General features: G+C 52.0%; 1 protein-coding gene across 6 annotated transcripts in view; it reads left to right on the forward strand.

The window, feature by feature from the left end:
• The window catches only part of WDFY4 (WDFY family member 4), a 269,215-nt gene that overhangs the window by 125,596 nt on the left and 126,922 nt on the right, over positions 1-16,697 (forward strand). For 5 of the 6 annotated variants that reach the window (XR_016221811.1, XM_089314169.1, XM_089314167.1 and 2 more), the window contains 6 exons: positions 4,094-4,258; positions 6,843-7,049; positions 7,569-7,683; positions 9,091-9,248; positions 11,745-12,043; positions 13,709-13,827. Coding sequence is in view for 5 of the 6 variants with exons in the window: in XM_089314169.1 (XP_089170295.1) it covers positions 4,094-4,258; positions 6,843-7,049; positions 7,569-7,683; positions 9,091-9,248; positions 11,745-12,043; positions 13,709-13,827 (1,063 nt within the window). In the remaining variant the exon portion in view is untranslated. The remainder of the gene's footprint in view (positions 1-4,093; positions 4,259-6,842; positions 7,050-7,568; positions 7,684-9,090; positions 9,249-11,744; positions 12,044-13,708; positions 13,828-16,697) is intronic. The other variant, XM_051837550.3, reaches the window with a different exon arrangement.

Below are 16,697 nucleotides of genomic sequence, written 5' to 3' on the forward strand. Positions count from 1 at the left end.
ATGGCTGCTACAGCTGGTGCGCTGTGCCGATCTGAAGCCAGGAGCCAGGTGTTTCCTCCTGGTCTCCCGTGCAGGTGCAGGGCCCAAGCACCTGGGCCATCCTCCGCTGCACTCCCAGGCCACAGCAGAGAGATGGCCTGGAAGAGGGGCAACCGGGACAGAACCCGGTGCCCCAACTGAGACTAGAACCCGGGGTGCCAGCGCTGCAGGCGGAGGATTAACCTAGTGAGTGGCGCCGGCCTATTTATTTATTTTTTTAAAAGATTCATTTACGTACTTGAAAGAACAGTGGAGAGAGGGACACACACACACACACATACACATCTTCTCTCCCCCCGCGGTTTCACTCCCCAAATTCCTGCAACAGCTGGGGATGGGCCAGGACTAAGTCAGCGATTCCCTCCGGGTCTCCCACATGGGTGCAGCGGCCTAAGCACTTGGACCCTTCCCCAGGTGCATTAGCAGGGAGCTGGGATGGAAGCAAAGCAGCCGGGACTTGAACCAGAGCTCCTACGGGATGCCAGCAATCCGGGACTCTTTATCATGCCTCACCTTTAAAACACTGCCCCCGAACTGCCTGTATGTCTTTGGTTCACCTCTCCCTCCCTCCCTCCCTCCCTCCCTCCCCCCCCCCCTCTGTATGTGCTGAGGAGATACAGACCACATTTTTTGACATTTTTAAGCACAGAACCTTTTTTCATTTTTCCAACTTGTCTTCCGCATCTAATTAGAGGAGTATATCTTTATCTTTTAACCAGTTACCTGTGATGAATTACAGCGATAGACTGCTGTGCATTTTTGCAAAGATCCCATCGAGTCACTCTGTTCTCATCTTTCTCATGTTTCATTATATTGTTTGTAAATATTCACTTTGTGCTTTTGTATGCATATTTGTAAATGAAACTACAGTTTTCTTTTTGTTATCTGTCAGGCTTTGATATCAGTATGTAAAAGAGACTTTTTTTATTTCTATTCAAGATATTAAGCCCATGATTCTTTTATTTTTTTAAGATTTTATTTATTTGAAAGGCAGAGTTACAGAGAGACAGTTACAGAGAGAGACAGAGAGACAGAGATAGAGACAGAGACACAGAGAGGTCTTCCATCTTCTGGTTCACTCCCCAATTGCTGCAGTGGCCAGAGCTGGGCTGATCTGAAGCCAGGAGCCAGGAGCTTCTTCCAGGTCTCCCACATGGGTGCAGGGGCCCAAGGACTTGGGTCATCTTCTACTGCTTTCCCAGGCCATAGCAGAGAGCTGGATTGGAAGAGGGGCAGCCAGGACTCAAACTGGTACCCACATGGGATGCTGGCACTGCAGGTGGCAGCTTTACCCACTACCCCACAGTGCCAGGCCCCAAGCCCATGATTCTTATAAGCATAAAGTTTGTATTTTTTTTTTTTACCAAAATAAACTTCCCTTTCAATTCCATTCTCCATGAGCTTTCTATGCACAAGAAGCCCTTGTGTTGTTTAAATTGTGCCTGTGAAACTGCGGTGCCTAAGTTTTTCTAAGACTACTGACTTGCTTAGACTTTAAAAAAAATTACTTTATTTATTTATTTATTTGAAAGAGTGACAAAGAGGAGAGAGAGAAAGAGAATTTTTTATCCACTGGTTCACACCCCAAATAACTACAACAGCCACGGCTGGGCCAGGCTGAAGCCAGGAGCCTGGAACTCCATATGGGTCTCTGATTTGGGTGACAGGGCCCAGGCACTTGGGCCATCCTCTGCTGCTTTCCCAGGTGCATCAGCAGGGAGCTGGATCGGGAGCAGAGCAGCTGGGATTCGAACCAGCGTTCCAGTATGGGATACTGGCAACACAAACAGCGGCTTAACCCCTGCACCACGACTTCAGCCACTCATTAATGCTTTCAAATGCATTCTTTTTTTAAAAAAAAAAAGATTTATTTTATTTATTTGAAAGACAGAGTTATAGAGAGAGGTAGAGAGAGAGAGAGAGAGCGAGCGAGCTTCCATCAACTGGTCCACTCCCCAATTGCTGCAACAGCTGGACCTGCGCTGATCCGAAGCCAGGAGCCAGGAGCTTCTTCTGGGTCTCCCACGTGGGTGGCAGGCGCCCAAGGACTCAGGCCATTTTCCACTGCTATCCTAGGCCATAGCAGAGAGCTGGATCGGAAGTGGAGCAGCCAGGACACGAACCGGCGTCCATGTGGGATGCCGGCGCTTCAGGCCAGAGCTTTAACCCGCTGTGCCACAGTGCTGGCCCCTCAAATGCATTCTTGACCCAGTTTAGTTAATTGCTGTTTGACAATAATCTGCCATTTGTTAAATTTGCACAAATTCATTCAAGTAATTTTCTGTGCAATGATTTCCTTAGCTTGAGGACTTGTGTGTGCTGTTTTCCTCCTCTGTTCTCCCTCCTCTCTTCCTGTCACTGAAGCAAATGAGGCTCATGGATTTATCTGAAGAGCCTCCTGTTTTGTGTGTGTGTGTGTGTTTGTGTGTGTGTGAGTTTCTAAACTTTTGGTATCTTTCATTTTTGTTGTTGTTGTTGTTTTCTCAGATATCGGTGATGGTAGATTTTGTTTTTAATTTGAAAGGCAGACAGACATACCCAGAGAGAGAGAGAGAGAGAGAGAGAGAGAGAGTGCTACCACCCACTGGTTCACTCCGCAGGGGCCCAGCTGGGTGGGAGCTCAGGCTGATGCTGAGAACCGAATCCAGGTCTTCTACACAGGTGACAGGACCCCAAATTCCTGGCTCCACTGAGCCATCACTGCTCCCCTCCAGGACTGTATCAACAGGAAGCTGGCACTCTAGTGTGGGACACACAGGCATCTCACTGCTGGGCTGAACACCCACCCCTGTGACGGCAGTGTTAAAGATCTTTCTGAGGCCGGCGCCGCAGCTCACTAGGCTAATCCTCCACCTAGCGGCGCTGGCACACCGAGTTCTAGTCCCGGTCGGGGCGCCGGATTCTGTCCCGGTTGCTCCTCTTCCAGGCCAGCCCTCTGCTGTGGCCCGGGAAGGCAGTGGAGGATGGCCCAAGTGCTTGGGCCCTGCACCCCATGGGAGACCAGGAGAAGTACCTGGCTCCTGCCTTCGGATCAGCACGGTGCGCTGGCCACAGCGTGCCGGCCGCGGTGGCCATTGGAGGGTGAATCAATGGCAAAGGAAGACCTTTCTCTCTGTCTCTCTCTCTCACTATCCACTCTGCCTGTAAAAAAAAAATCTCTCTGAGTTATATTTCTCGATGCCCATGGGTTGAGATTTTTTTAAAAATATATTCATTTTATTTATTTGAAAGGCAGAGTAACCTTGGGTGGGGTGAGGCTAGAGAGAGAGAGATCTTCTATTCACTGATTTGCTCTCTGAATGGCCACAAAAAGCCAAGGCTGGGCCAGGCAGAAGCTGGGAGCCTGGAGCTCCAGCTGGGTCTCCCATGTGCGTGGGAACAGGTGCCTTCAAAGCGGTGCATCTCGGTCATCCTGCTCCAGCCCCTGCCACACCCTCTGGGCTCCTGGCAATGGAGCGGTAACTCCTCTGAGTGGCCTGCGCTTCTTGTCACCATTAGACTTGCTTGTTCCTGGCGTGGGACACGGGCCAGGCACTGAGTAGCTCCTGGGAAAATCCAACGTCCTCGCTCAAGCACACCAGGCAGGACTGGGTGGCAGGCAGGAGGTGGGGCAGGTAGATGTGGAAACCACAGCTGGGAAGGGCTGACCGACAGATAAGGTTCTGACGCCTACCCACAACGCTGCAGGAGCAGGCTGAGTTTCGCTCTGTGGAGGAGTTGCTGTGGCTATGCAGGGAGCATCAGCCCATTTGTGAGTTTTCTAGAATATTCTTTGAGGCCAGCAGGGTCTCAGGCAGGCAGGCAGCAGCAGCTGCAAATACTGGGGGCTAGGTCCAGTCTCCAGCCAGTCTCTGTAAAGTGCTTGCATCTCAAACCTTTGCTAGGGGCAGGGTGGGGTGCTATGTGCCCCGGGGCTGACCATAATCTTAATGGGTCTTAATCAATCACAGGTCTGTGTTGAAAGTCTCAGGGCGGGGCGCTCTCCTGCAGGTGTCAGAGCATAGCCCCCTCCCCCAGGCTGGCCCGCACAGCCTCTCACAAGGTATGTCTTTAGCCTGTGGCAGGTTCTGGAGACGGCACCTGGGAACAGAGCTTCCCGGCCAGCGTGCTACAGTTCCTGGGCCTTGTGCACCGCACCTACCCCCAGGACCCAGCGTGGCGGGCGCCGGAGCTCCTGCAGCTGCTGGTCACGGTCACCTTCCCCCCAGGAGCCCTAAAGGTAGGACATGCGGCTGCACTGCCCCAGCGAGAGCCAGACCTGCCTCAGAGAGCGGGGGTGGGGGGAAGGGAAGAGGGCAGCCACCACCGCAGCTGAGATACACCAGAAGGTGAGTGACCGGGACGCTGGACGTGCAGCCCGGTGGTTGTCCTTTTCCTGGCTGAGCCGCTGCGCAAGGTCATTTTCAGCCCTGAGATTTAGCATGTTTTGTGGCATTGTTAGGAATCTAACAATTGGATGGTAGATCCAGTGTGGTTTCATGTGGACACCCCAGGTGGGGAGTGTGGTCCTTGAAAGGCAGCCATGATCCGGGGGGCATGGAACGGCTGCCCCATAATCCTTTGCTGTGGACCCAGCCAGCGAGTGAGCAGGCTCTCCCAGCCAACCTCTCCCAGAAGTGTCTCCACGGGCAAGAGCCTGAATATGCCACACTTGCCACGGTTAACAAAGCACACAGCCACGCTCTGAAGCTCCCGCTCTTACCCCAAAGCCCAGGTCCTTCCCATCGCCGTCAGCTTAATAGAAATTAAGCAGCCCAATAACACGTGAGGGTGCAGGCCACCTGGGGCTGCTGCACCTGTACGGAACAGGCACAGGCTCCGTTGTTGTCCTTGAACCCTAAGCAGCACATGTAACAAGTCCTCACGGAGCACTTCTGTTGTACCAGGCACTGTAGGTAATCCAGAGATGACGTAATGCATAAAGCAGGTGCTGTGTAAGGGTCTGTGCACCTGTGGATTTGCTGGGAGGTTCCTGGAACCAGACCCTCCCATGGGTACTGAGTCAGTCGACTGTGCTTAATTTTAATAACACTCAGTGCAAAGACTCGGATGTCTGCAAAATAGTTCAAATGGTTTTTAACCGGCTTAGTGGATTCATGTCAACTCAAGGGACTTCTAGGAAAGTTAGAGTTAATGAAACTTCACTTCAGAGCAGAGGACGGCACTGCTGGCTGTGGCAGCAGAGGGCTGGGACGGACCCACGGGGAGGCTGGGACCCCAGGCCAGATGTGCAGTGGGGGAAGGGTAGGCCTGCAGCATCCCCTGAGCAGCTCTTCTGTGGGGGTGCTGGGGCCCTTCCGTGCATACCCGGGCATCCACCGCCCAGAGGCCAGGCCTGCCATCTGCTGAGTTGGGGTTCCAGCCCAGTGACTCCGCCAGCAGCCATGGTGCACGCTCTGACCCAGGCCTCTCCCTGCGCACGGTCCACGGTTTCTGCTCAGGGCAGGGCTCTGGCCAGAGTCACCTCCCCAGGTAGCCAGTGGGGCCCCATCCTGGGCTCCTGGCTGCAACTCAGGGGCTGTCCTGCTTGCTCCTTCTGCCCTTGTCCCAGCGCCAAGCCACTCCACAAAGCCCGACAACGTGACAAGGCCCCATTCCCGCTGAAGCCTGGATGCCTGAAACTTGGGTTTGCAGTGAATTTTCTTGGCGTCTTCCCAGTGAAGGCCACGGGGAGCTAATTAATGCGGCCGCCACCTCCCTAGGAGCTGTTAAATGCGTTTTATGGCTTAATTAAGAACGGCTGCGTTAATTTTATGAATGAGCAAAGGGAGGTGCCGACAGATGAAGGCGCGTGAGCAGCGCCCGGGCTGGGGGTCACAGGCCCCGGCCGCCGCGCGTCCTTGGCTGTGTCATTCGGCCTCCCAGCCAGCTCCGTGTCCTCCTGGATGTGTCTGGGGTGATGGCTCCTGTCTCAGGGAGCACCCAACATCTCTTATCAACAAGAAAGGGAATGCCAAAGTGCTTTGAGGGTTCAAGGAAGGGGCGCTCCCTCGTCCTCACGGTGGGGGGGGGGGTCCCGTCTGTCAACACCGCCAGGGCCTGGGCGGGAGGCAGAGCTGGTGCCTGCCCTGCGAGGTGGGAACCGAGGGCCTCTGACCACTCACTGGGTGCACCGTGTCATTCTCACGAGTCCCGTGTGAGATCTTGTCTTTATCGCCATGGGAACCCACCAGGGGCTGAGTGTGGCGAGAAGGCAAGAAGTGACCTCCCCATCACATTCTTTTTTGACAGGCAGAGTGGACAGTGAGAGAGAGACAGAGAGAAAGGTCTTCCTTTTGCCGTTGGTTCACCCTCCAATGGCCGCTGCGGTTGGCGCGCTGCGGCCGGCGCACCGCGCTGATCCGATGGCAGGAGCCAGGTGCTTCTCCTGGTCTCCCATGCGGTGCAGGGCCCAAGCACTTGGGCCATCTTCCACTGCACTCCCTGGCCACAGCAGAGAGCTGGCCTGGAAGAGGGGCAACCGGGACAGAATCCGGCGCCCCGACCGGGACTAGAACCCGGTGTGCCGGCGCCGCAAGGCGGAGGATTAGCCTAGTGAGCCGCGGCGCCGGCCCCATCACATTCTGAGCATTGCAGGCCTCTCTGACTCAGGGGCTCGGCGTGGGCCTGTCCTGTGTTCTCAGATCACAGCAGCCACCTTATAAGACACTGGTCCCCGGACAAGCTGTGTCTCTCCGCCGAGCCTCTGTTTCCATACCTGTCAATGGGTACAATGGTTATCCTCTGTGTGCCCGTGGCGGAGGGTGTCGTGAAAGAGCTGCAGGCAGAGCAGGTGCACATTTGGGGGTTCTCTTGTCTTTAAGGGAGCCGCGGCCGAGTCGCCCTGGAGCACCAGCGGTCCGGGGGCTGTGGCTGATGGTGACAGCACCACGGAGGGTCTCCAGGCTCCAGCCAAGTCGCATCCCAGCCGGAGGCAGCTGAGGGAGTTCATGCAGCTCCTTCTGAGGGAGGCGCTGCTCGGAGGAGCCCCCGGTCCCAAGCAGTGGCTGCCGCTGGAGCTGCTCCTGGAGGTGGGTTGGGCTGAGTGCTGTGGGCGCGGGCCTGGGAGAGGACAGCCATGGAGGGAGGGGAATGCCCCTGGGGAATCTAGGGGTGGGGTGGGGTGGGGACACTTGGGTGAGCTTGCCCAGGGCTGAAGATGCAGGCTGACAGGGGGTGGAGACTGTCTCCTGGGACCGCAGGGATGCATGGGTGCGGGGGTGGAATCTGCATACCACATGCAGGTGCTGGTAAAGCAGCAGGTGCATCAGCACCTGAGGGCAAGATCCCTGGAGGCGGAGCCTGAGGTGTAGGGCTTTTGGGCAGAATCTACTGGGTGGATGTCCCACGGAGAGGCACCTGCCAGGTGGCCATTGCTGTGGGCTCCCCCGGCTTGTCCCTGGGAAGAAGGGGATGCCGGGAGCTGACAGGGTGACCACACTCAGAGCAGATGCCGTGTTAGTGCTGCAGCTGGGTAAGCGGAGCAGTGGGCAGCGAGGGGACCCCCAAGGCCGTGCCGCTGCTATCTCAGTCCCAGGCTCCTCTTCCAGGCTTCTCCAGAGAACATCAGCAGCCAGCAGAAGCGAGACTTCCAGTGTGAGATCCTTCTTTCCACCATGGAAATATTCCACATGATGAGCGCAGGCAACGTGGTGACACTCAGAGGTGAGGGTCCGTGACAGCAGGCTGCCGGAGAGCCGCACCCCTGCCAGGCGTGGATGCCACCGCCCCCCGGGGTGTCAGGCCCGCTGTGCACCCAGAACAAGGGCTCCTTGAGCCCTGCCCAGATGTCCCGTGAGGGGATGGAGCGCTGGCTCCTTTCCCTGACACTCCTGTCATTGCTGGGCCACTCAGAGACAGGAAGTCTTTGCTGGCTTAAAATTGGCCTTCCACCAGCTTCAGTAGAAACATGGCCTCTTCCCATAGGGGAACCAAGGCAGCTGGAATCCAACATCACTCCCTCACACCCGACACTTGGCACCGATGCTGGGCACAGAACGGGTGCATAGCCAATATTTCTCAAACAAAGGAACCTGGACGAGGATGTCCCTCTGAATTTATTTAACACAGAGGCTTCATTCAAAAACTCAGGGTGGGCATGTGGCCTCGTGGTTAAGATACCAGTTGGGTTGCCTGCATTCCACAGCAGTGTCTGGGTGCAAGACCTACCTAGAACTCCTGGCTGCAGCTTCCTGCTGGTGTAGACCCAAGGAGGTAGCAGTGATGGCCCAAGTTGTTGGCTCCCTGCCACCCATGGGGGAGACCTGGATTGAGTTTCTGGCTCGCGTCTTTAGCCTGACCTAACCCTAGCTGTATCTGGGTATCTCGGGGGAGTGATCCAGTGGATAGGTGTACCATCTCTCTCCCTACTTCTGCCTACCTCTGTCTTCCTGCCTCTCAAGTAGATAAAAGTAAATGAAAACAAAAGCCTGGTCCCAGTGCAGCTGTCCCCCCGGACAAGGCTGAACAAACAGGGTTCTTCCCATAGTGTCTGAGCCATGGGTCGTCCTCTATACTCGTCCTTCCCCAGGACGTGCGAATCCGGGACTTCCAGTGTTTTCTGTGGGGGCACTGAGCCACAGAGCACTGGGTCTGGGGCCTGGTGATCCTGCTTCTGGCCTTGGCTCTGTCGCTGGATGGCAGCGTGGTTGGGCAGGTGCACAGGATGGGGAGAATGAGGCATGCCTCTGTGCAGGGTCGTTGCGGGACTTAGCTGGGGTTGCACGCATATGCACACACACACATACCTGAGCACACACGGCTGACACTAAGGCTTTATCCTCTGCCCAATGTGACAGCCAGAACTTGAGTCACCCCCACACTGTTCTGTTCACCTCGAGACCTTAAATTCTCCCTCATCCCCATCCCACACACATGGAAGAAATGCCTCCTCTTGCTTTCTCAGCACCTGGTTGATTCAGGGTTAATTTGACGAATTACCCGTTCATTGGGCACCTACTAAGTACAAGGCTCCATTGATAAGTACATGTGGTTGGTTAGGGGCTTGGGGGCCGTGGGGGACAGAGGTCCATTTAGACTGTGAAATTGGTCTGTCTCCCCACCCCACCCCAGGCAGCAAAGAGCCTCAGCCAAACGCAGAAGCTGCCGCGGCTCCTTCACTCGCAAGTGTCTCCTGCTTCACCCAGAAGCTGGTGGAGAAGCTGTACGCTGGGATGTTCTCGGCCGACCCCAGACACATCCTTGTCTTCATCATCGAGCACATCATGCTGGTAAGGGGCCTCCTGCTGCCCAGCTGAGCCTCCATTCCACATTGCTCTCGGCCGGCGTCCATGGGTCCCTTCCCTGACGCAGACTGTGCGATGGACAGGGGAGCCCGGAGGCACGGCGGCCCAGGGAACAGCTGGCGGCTGTTTGTGGCCCACAGGGCTCTCCCCCAGGCTACCCAAGGTCCAGCCCAGTGACTGGGAGCCTCACCCTCTGCACTTGAACCTGAGCTCTGTACGCTCCCAGACCCTACATCCTCCCTTTTCAACTTTCCTTGTGATTGTGGCTTTACTCTGGGCGACAGAGTCACCAGGGTGGTTGTGTCCCAAAGGCCTGTTGCTTTTTTCTTCCTTGGTACCCCCCTCCATCTGCCATAGCTGTCTCCCGGAAGTCAAGACAGTCTTTCAACTTTGTATTCTGGCCCACGCACCCAGTGGGCACACACACACAGAACCATGCAACCTCAACATTCTAGAGCAGAAAGACACCCATGGCATTCTAGGGATCTTTCCTGATGAGAGCTCACTGTGTCCTACCCATGGGTATATCCACCTGTGAGTGGTGGAGAGATCTTTCAATCACTAAGTGGAATCCGCCTCCAGCAGCCCCAGCAAGCAGCCCCAAGCATACCCCTTGCAGAAGAACCAAGGGCACCATCCTTCTTCCTCCTCCCACCTGGCAAAACGGCACCCGTCTGTCCCCCCGCAGACCCCACACTGGGCCTCAACATAGTTCCCAGGGTGTTGGTGGGTGTGGTACTGCACAGGTGCAGACCAGCCTGGAAAGAACACTATCAGAGGCCTCTTTAGAAAAGACTCCAAGATGGGAGAACTAGCCTCTGTCCTGTTGAGAATGCAAAGAAGCCCCGAGCTACCTGTGCTCAACGCAGATACTCAGAGCTAACTCCAGAGCTGGGCCCACTGGGGATGGATGGTGTGCTGTCATGGGGTGCCAGGCCCCAGGCTTCCCAGTCCCTGTCACCCCACCTTCCTCCTCTCCTGCTCCCTGCCTGTGACTCCCACAATGCGTCATCACAGTCTGACAGGTGTCACTCATCGGAGGAGAGGAGAAGACCCCCAAACAGGCTGACAAAGCTGAGCGTCCTTAGCAGGAAATGTCTGCATTGCTGGTGACGCTCTAAGGGACCCAACCGCAAGTCACAATGGGCCTTCCCAACAGAGCAAAAAAAAAGAAACTTAGCATGAAATATGTGCTCCATGGTCTCTTCCCTGCAGCCAGACAGATGGATGCGTGGCCCCATCAACGTTAAGGCCTCAAATGAGGCCCTGGTGCCTCTCCTTCTGAGTTTCTCCTGGACTACAATCTGCTGGACGCTGTCTCCAGTCCATGTGGGCTGACCCACTGCAGATTACCCAGTCCTCCCGAACCTTGGCCCCTTAGCCCCGAAGTGGGGTGGTCTGGGTGTCTCTGCCTTATGGTGTTGCTGCGACGATTATATGAGGCAATGGATGCAAATCTAGGTGAAGAATGCCCAGCACAACACCTGGAATATTGTATACACGGTGTTTGTTTCTGTTGTGACCCTTGATTTTAAACTTGATAACACAAACAGCGTGTTCTTTTTTTTTTTTTTTTTTTGACAGGCAGAGTGGACAGTGAGAGAGAGACAGAGAAAAAGGTCTTCCTTTGCTGTTGGTTCACCCTCCAATGGCCGCCGCGGCCGGTGTGCTGCGGCCAGTGCACCACGCTGATCCAATGGCAGGAGCCAGGTGCTTCTCCTGGTCTCCCATGGGATGCAGGGCCCAAGTACTTGGGCCATCCTCCACTGCACTCCCTGGCCACAGCAGAGAGCTAGCCTGGAAGAGGGGCAACCGGGACAGAATCTGGTGCCCCGACCGGGACTAGAACCCAGTGTGCCGGCGCCGCAAGGCGGAGGATTAGCCTAGTGAGCCGCAGAGCCGGCCAACAGCGTGTTCTTATCTGCAGAATGTCCACCACGGTCCTAGCATGTCACCGCTCACTGGTCCTCAACTTCAGTTTTCAATATTTGCTGGGGGTGAACATCTAATGATTTTTTATGTGAGTGATCACTCAAAATCTGCATTGCCTGTATCGATTATTCACTTAGAGCTCAGAGGCACAGCCATTGAAGTCACTGCACTGGCATCCCATAGGAGCACCGGTTCTTGTCCCAGTTGCTCCACTTCCAATCAGCTCCCTTCCACCATCTGGGAAGGCAGTGGAAGATGGCCAAGTGCTCAAGCCCGTACCACCCACAGGGGAGACATGGGTGAGATTCCAGGCTCCTGTCTTCTGTCTGGACATTGCAGCCATTTGGGGTGTGAACCAGTAGTGAACACCACCCCACCCTTCTCTCTCTCTCTCGTTCTGTCTCTGTAACTCTGCCATTCAAACAAACAAATAAACCTCTTTATCCCCCCTTTTTAAAAAAAGCTCACAGGTGGACGGAGCCTGAATTTCAGACCACATCACTTTTTTTGATTGTACTTTTTTTTTTTTTTTTTTGCAACCCGGGTCAGTATCTAAGCGTGCAGGAAGTCCACAGCTGTGTGTGTGTCCGTCTGCTTCTTACGGCACAGGTCATCGAGAACGCCCCTTCTCAGAGGGACACGGTCATCAGCGCCTTGTACAGCAGTCTGAATAAGGTCATTCTGTACTGCCTGTCCAAGCCCCAGCAGTCCCTGTCCGAGTGCTTGGACCTGCTCAGCATCCTGAGCTTTCTGCAGGAACACTGGGACATTGTCTTTGCCACCTACAACTCCAACGCCAGCTTCCTCCTGTGTCTCATGCACTGCCTTGTGCTGCTCCACGCAAGAAGGTGAGAGTGCCTGTGTGTCTCCAGGCTGGCCGGTGTTCTCCGTGTGGAGCAGAAGTAGTTAGAAGGATGCTGAGTAGGGTTGATACAAATGAGGTGCTCCTTCTGCTTGTCTGGTCACTGACATTATGTGCCGTGTTGAATGATATCCATTCCCAAGCCTCTCCAGGTGCCTGAGCAGCCAGAATCATCATGAAATAATAATGTACCCAATTCCCACAATTCTAAGGTTGCGAGATATTTCATTGATTTAATTTTTGAGGCAGAAAATGCCGACGTTAAATGTATCCACTTTTTTCTGATGCAGTCAGATTTCAGAAACACAAAGTTGATAAATGCATTACTACAATGAAAAAATGCAATAGTACTTCAAAAAGTGTTGGAAAAGTCCAGAAATTTTTAATGGGTGAGTTTACCTTGGTGCTAAAGATTTTGAAATCTGGGCATATGAGAGATCTAAAAAATTCATGAGAAATGCGTATTATTTAAAATCTTTGTATGGACTTCAAAATTATTTTTGCACCAAAATAAACACATTTTAAACTATATTTCCACTGTTTTGCAAGTACTCTCATATGTTACAATATTGTGTTGTGCAAGCCAGAATTAATTTGCAGAACAGAAATACACAATATGGTATGTAACAATGATAGAAGGCGATTTAAATGAAAATCTTTGTGTCTGGTGGTCCTAGTTTTGGAAAAGGCGGTATCTCCCTGTGTCTGTTCATTCCCTGCTTCTGCAAGGTAGAATGAGTATACAGACTAAGCATACTTGTCCAAAACACTCAGGGTCAGAAATGTTGCAGGTTTCTCATATTTTCTGATACAGGAATATTTGCATATGCATAATGAGATATAGGACCCAGGCTTAAAAATGAAATTCATTTTGCTTCATATCTACCTTATAGCTTGAAGGTGATTTTATATGATGCTTTTATTGTGTCTGTGTTTTGACTGTGACTCGTCCCATGAGATCAGGTGTGGAATATTCCACTTATGACGTCATGTCAGTGCTCAGAAAGTGTTGGAATTTGGAGCATTTTTGGACTTTGGGTTTTGGCGTAGAGCTGTTTAGCCTGTGTCCCGTGCAGCTTGCTGCCTGTCAGTGTTATCTCGAATGAACTGAGTTGAGATGAGTGGAGAAGAGAGGCTGATGGGATGTTATCCTTTGATACGTCTTTTGTCTTGATCGTATTTATTCCATACAAATTACAAGCTTAACCACAGGAAAAAAACATCCCCTTAATCCTGCAGAGTTGCCCACTGAACTTCAGTGACACTGGAGTTAATGTGTCGGAACTCCAGGGAGGCCCAGGGGAGGACCTGCCTTTTCATTTGAGATAAAAACGACTCATTTTCCATGTATGATTAAATTTGGGGAGATTTTCTTTTCTCTTCTGTATTTTAAGAGTTAGGCCCTGTCTAGTGAAGCAAGGTCCAAAATGCCAATTGGTTTGTTTCCTTGAAATGACGGACCCACCTCAGCTCTCTTTGTGTAGCAAAATGGGCTCCAGTATCCCAAGGTGGTTGTAAAGCTTTAATATGATGGGGAGAATTTTTTCATAATGTTATGCAGTTGAGTCTGGAGGGTGGTTATCTGTAATACAGAATCATGGAATGGCCCCACAGAAACTGGAGGTACAGTGAAAAGTCTCTTGTCTACTAGTTATCCAGAAGGATTTGGACTGGAACCCAAGCCAAGAATGACTCCTTATCATCAAGTCTTCCTTTCTCCAAGTGAAGAAGTGAAAGGAAAAAGAGAAGACTTCCCAAGTTTCAGTGATGGTACATTTAATTTGTTGTTTGTTTGGGGGATGGTGGTGATGAAAAGTGGTACCTGCTCAGGTTGCATTATTGAGTTTACTCTTCCCAAGATAAGAAGGAAATGCTGTTAAGGAAAGTTTCAAAGGCTGGGAAAAGACCTAGGAAATCCCAGAACAATGTAGGAGTGCTGCAAGTTAATATGGTAGGAAATCACAGTGGAGCAATTTTTGTACATTGGAAACGGAGTATGGATGGATGAGTGGATGAGTGGGTGGATAGATGGTGACTAGAGATGGGTGGGTGGATAGCTGGGTGGGTGGGTGGGTGGATGGGTGGATGGATGGATGGATGAGTGGTTGGATGGGTGGATAGCTGGGTGAGTGGGTGGATGGATGGGTGGATAGATGGGTGGGTGGGTAGATGGGTGAGTGGGTGAATGGATGGGTGGATAGATGGGTGGGTGGGTGGATGGATGGGTGGATAGATGGGTGGGTGGGTGGATGGATCGGTGGGTGGGTGGGTAGACAGATAGGTGGCTGGATGGAGCTTGGCACACTTACTGAAACCCTGGGCACTCACCATAAGTTAAAACCTGTGTGCCATCCCACCTAGCACATACCATTATCCAACTGTCTCTCACTGCTGTTCCTCAGGAAATGGGAAGGAGACAAACAGACTCCTTTCTTTTTTTTTTTTTTTTTTAAAGTTTATTTATTTATTTATTTGAGAGGCAGAGTTACAGATAGAGAGAGAGAGACGTCTTCCAACCACTGGTTTACTCCCCAAATGGCCGGAGTAGCCGGAGCTGGGACAACCAGAAGCCAGGAGCCAGAAGCTTCCGCTGGGTCTCCCACATGGGTGCAGGTGCCCAAGCACTTGGGCCATCTTCTGCTGCTTCCCCAGGTGCATTAGCAGGGAGCTGGATTGGAAGAGGAGCAGGCGGGACCCGAACCTGTGCCCTACTATGCCTGCCATAGCTCTGGCCCAATCATTACTTTCTATAAGAATTTCGAAATCTATTCTTTTTTAAAAGATTTTTATTTTTTCCTAGTTTTTAACAGGTTCAATGTAGTTTGTAGATACAATTCTAAGAATATAGTAATATGCCCTTCCTCTCTTCCTCTCCTTCTCTCCCTCCCACTCTCCTCCGCCTCCCTTTCTTTTTTCCCTTTATTGGCCTTTGAGATAACAGCTTAAAATTAAATTATAGTAAAAAAATCTTAATTCTTTACCGAATAGGAGGTTTAAGAAGTGGAAAGCGAAAAGACCCTAGTTTAGTGGATATATAGAAAACTGCTATAAACAGTAATTGAATGGAAAAATGATCATTTCACCCATATACAGTAAATTTTAAAGTAATCCTAGATCATTAAAACTACAGTACTATAGCATTCTTAACCCTCGGTTAGACAAAAGTATAAAACAAAGTTTTACAAAACTATACTTACAGCAATACTGACACCCCCCCACGCATTTCTTTCTTTTACTTTTTTTTGTTTTTGATTTTTTCCCCTTGTTTAAAAAATGTTGTCTCCCACATATAAAGGAAAACATGCAGTATTTGTTTTTCTGTGTCTGGTTTATTTCACTCCGTATGGTGTCTTCCAGTTGCATCCATTTAGATGCAAATGATAGAATTCCATTTTTCTTATAGCTGAATCACATTCCATTGCGTACATATACCACTTTTTTAATCTGTTCCTCTGGTGAGGGGCGCCTTGGTTGATTCCATATTTTGGCTGTTGTGAGCAGCACTGCAGAACATGATATCTCTTGGATACACCACGTTCATGGCTTTTGGGGATGTGCCCAGCAGTGGGCTTGCTGGATCCTATGGCCCGTCTTCTTCTAGTTTTTAAAGAAACCTCCACACTGTTTTGCACAGTGGCTGTACTGACTTACGTTCCCACCAGCAGTGGGTAAGCGTTCCCCTTTCTCCACATCCTCACCAGCATTACTGCTCCCTGTCTTTTGGATTTTAGCCATATCTGCCGGGGGAAGGAGATCTCATTGTGGTTTAGCTCTACATTTCCCTGGAGTTTATTCTTGCAGTTCGTAATCTCAGATCAAGTTAAAGCAATCAGCAATTTGTAACCAAAAATATTATATCCCTACCTCTCTCGGGCAGTCCCGTGTGTCTGAGAGGTTGTGCTTTCTCTTGATCGAGGAAGCAGAACTACTGTGGCCCTCCACCTGCCACCTTGGTTTCCAGACCATGTTGCTCACTTTGTGACTTCCTGTCACAAGACTGTAGGTGCAAGGGCTTCTGGGTGCTGATCAGAGACGTGCCCGAAGCCAGTGCTCGGGAACAAGCTTGTGATGCTGTTGAAGTTGATCCTGACACAGTGTTGATGGCAGCAGGGATGTTCGTGCTGGGGAACTGGACTGGGCAGCTCTGGGGGCTGATACCAGAGCGGAGACCCTTGAACACAGTTTGCAAGATTATCCACGTGGGCTGCGGCAGGCAGAGTTGGTTTTGCTGGGTCTGTGGTCCATGTGTGAACAAGCCCTGGGCAGTGAGATGGAAAGCAAGGTGTACGAAAGGGTCCCAAGTCCCTGGCTGCAGTCTGGAGTTTGGTGGATAGTTTCCATGGAAGGACAGGCTGGAAGGAGATGTGTCGGGGGGGCTTCCACTAGGCTACTCTGTTACCCAGTAGAATTGAGAGGTCGGGAAAAGGGGCTCCCTGAGCCCATCAGTCATGATTTCCAGGCCAGGTGGGACTTGGTGGTGGGCAGTTGGCCGTGGGGAAAGGTCAGCTTGCATGGACATTGGTCGCATTGTCATCAGTCCCGTGACTGGAGCTTGCAACACTGGGCTGATGTTCGTAGCATTAAATGAGAAGGGTGCAGGGAAAAGCAGCCACGGCGCGTCCCCTCCAAGAGTCCTCAGG

Source organism: Oryctolagus cuniculus, chromosome 15 (genome assembly GCF_051225735.1).
Source record: "Oryctolagus cuniculus isolate XC-2025 breed Fujian yellow rabbit chromosome 15, ASM5122573v1, whole genome shotgun sequence".
Lineage (NCBI taxonomy): Eukaryota > Metazoa > Chordata > Mammalia > Lagomorpha > Leporidae > Oryctolagus > Oryctolagus cuniculus.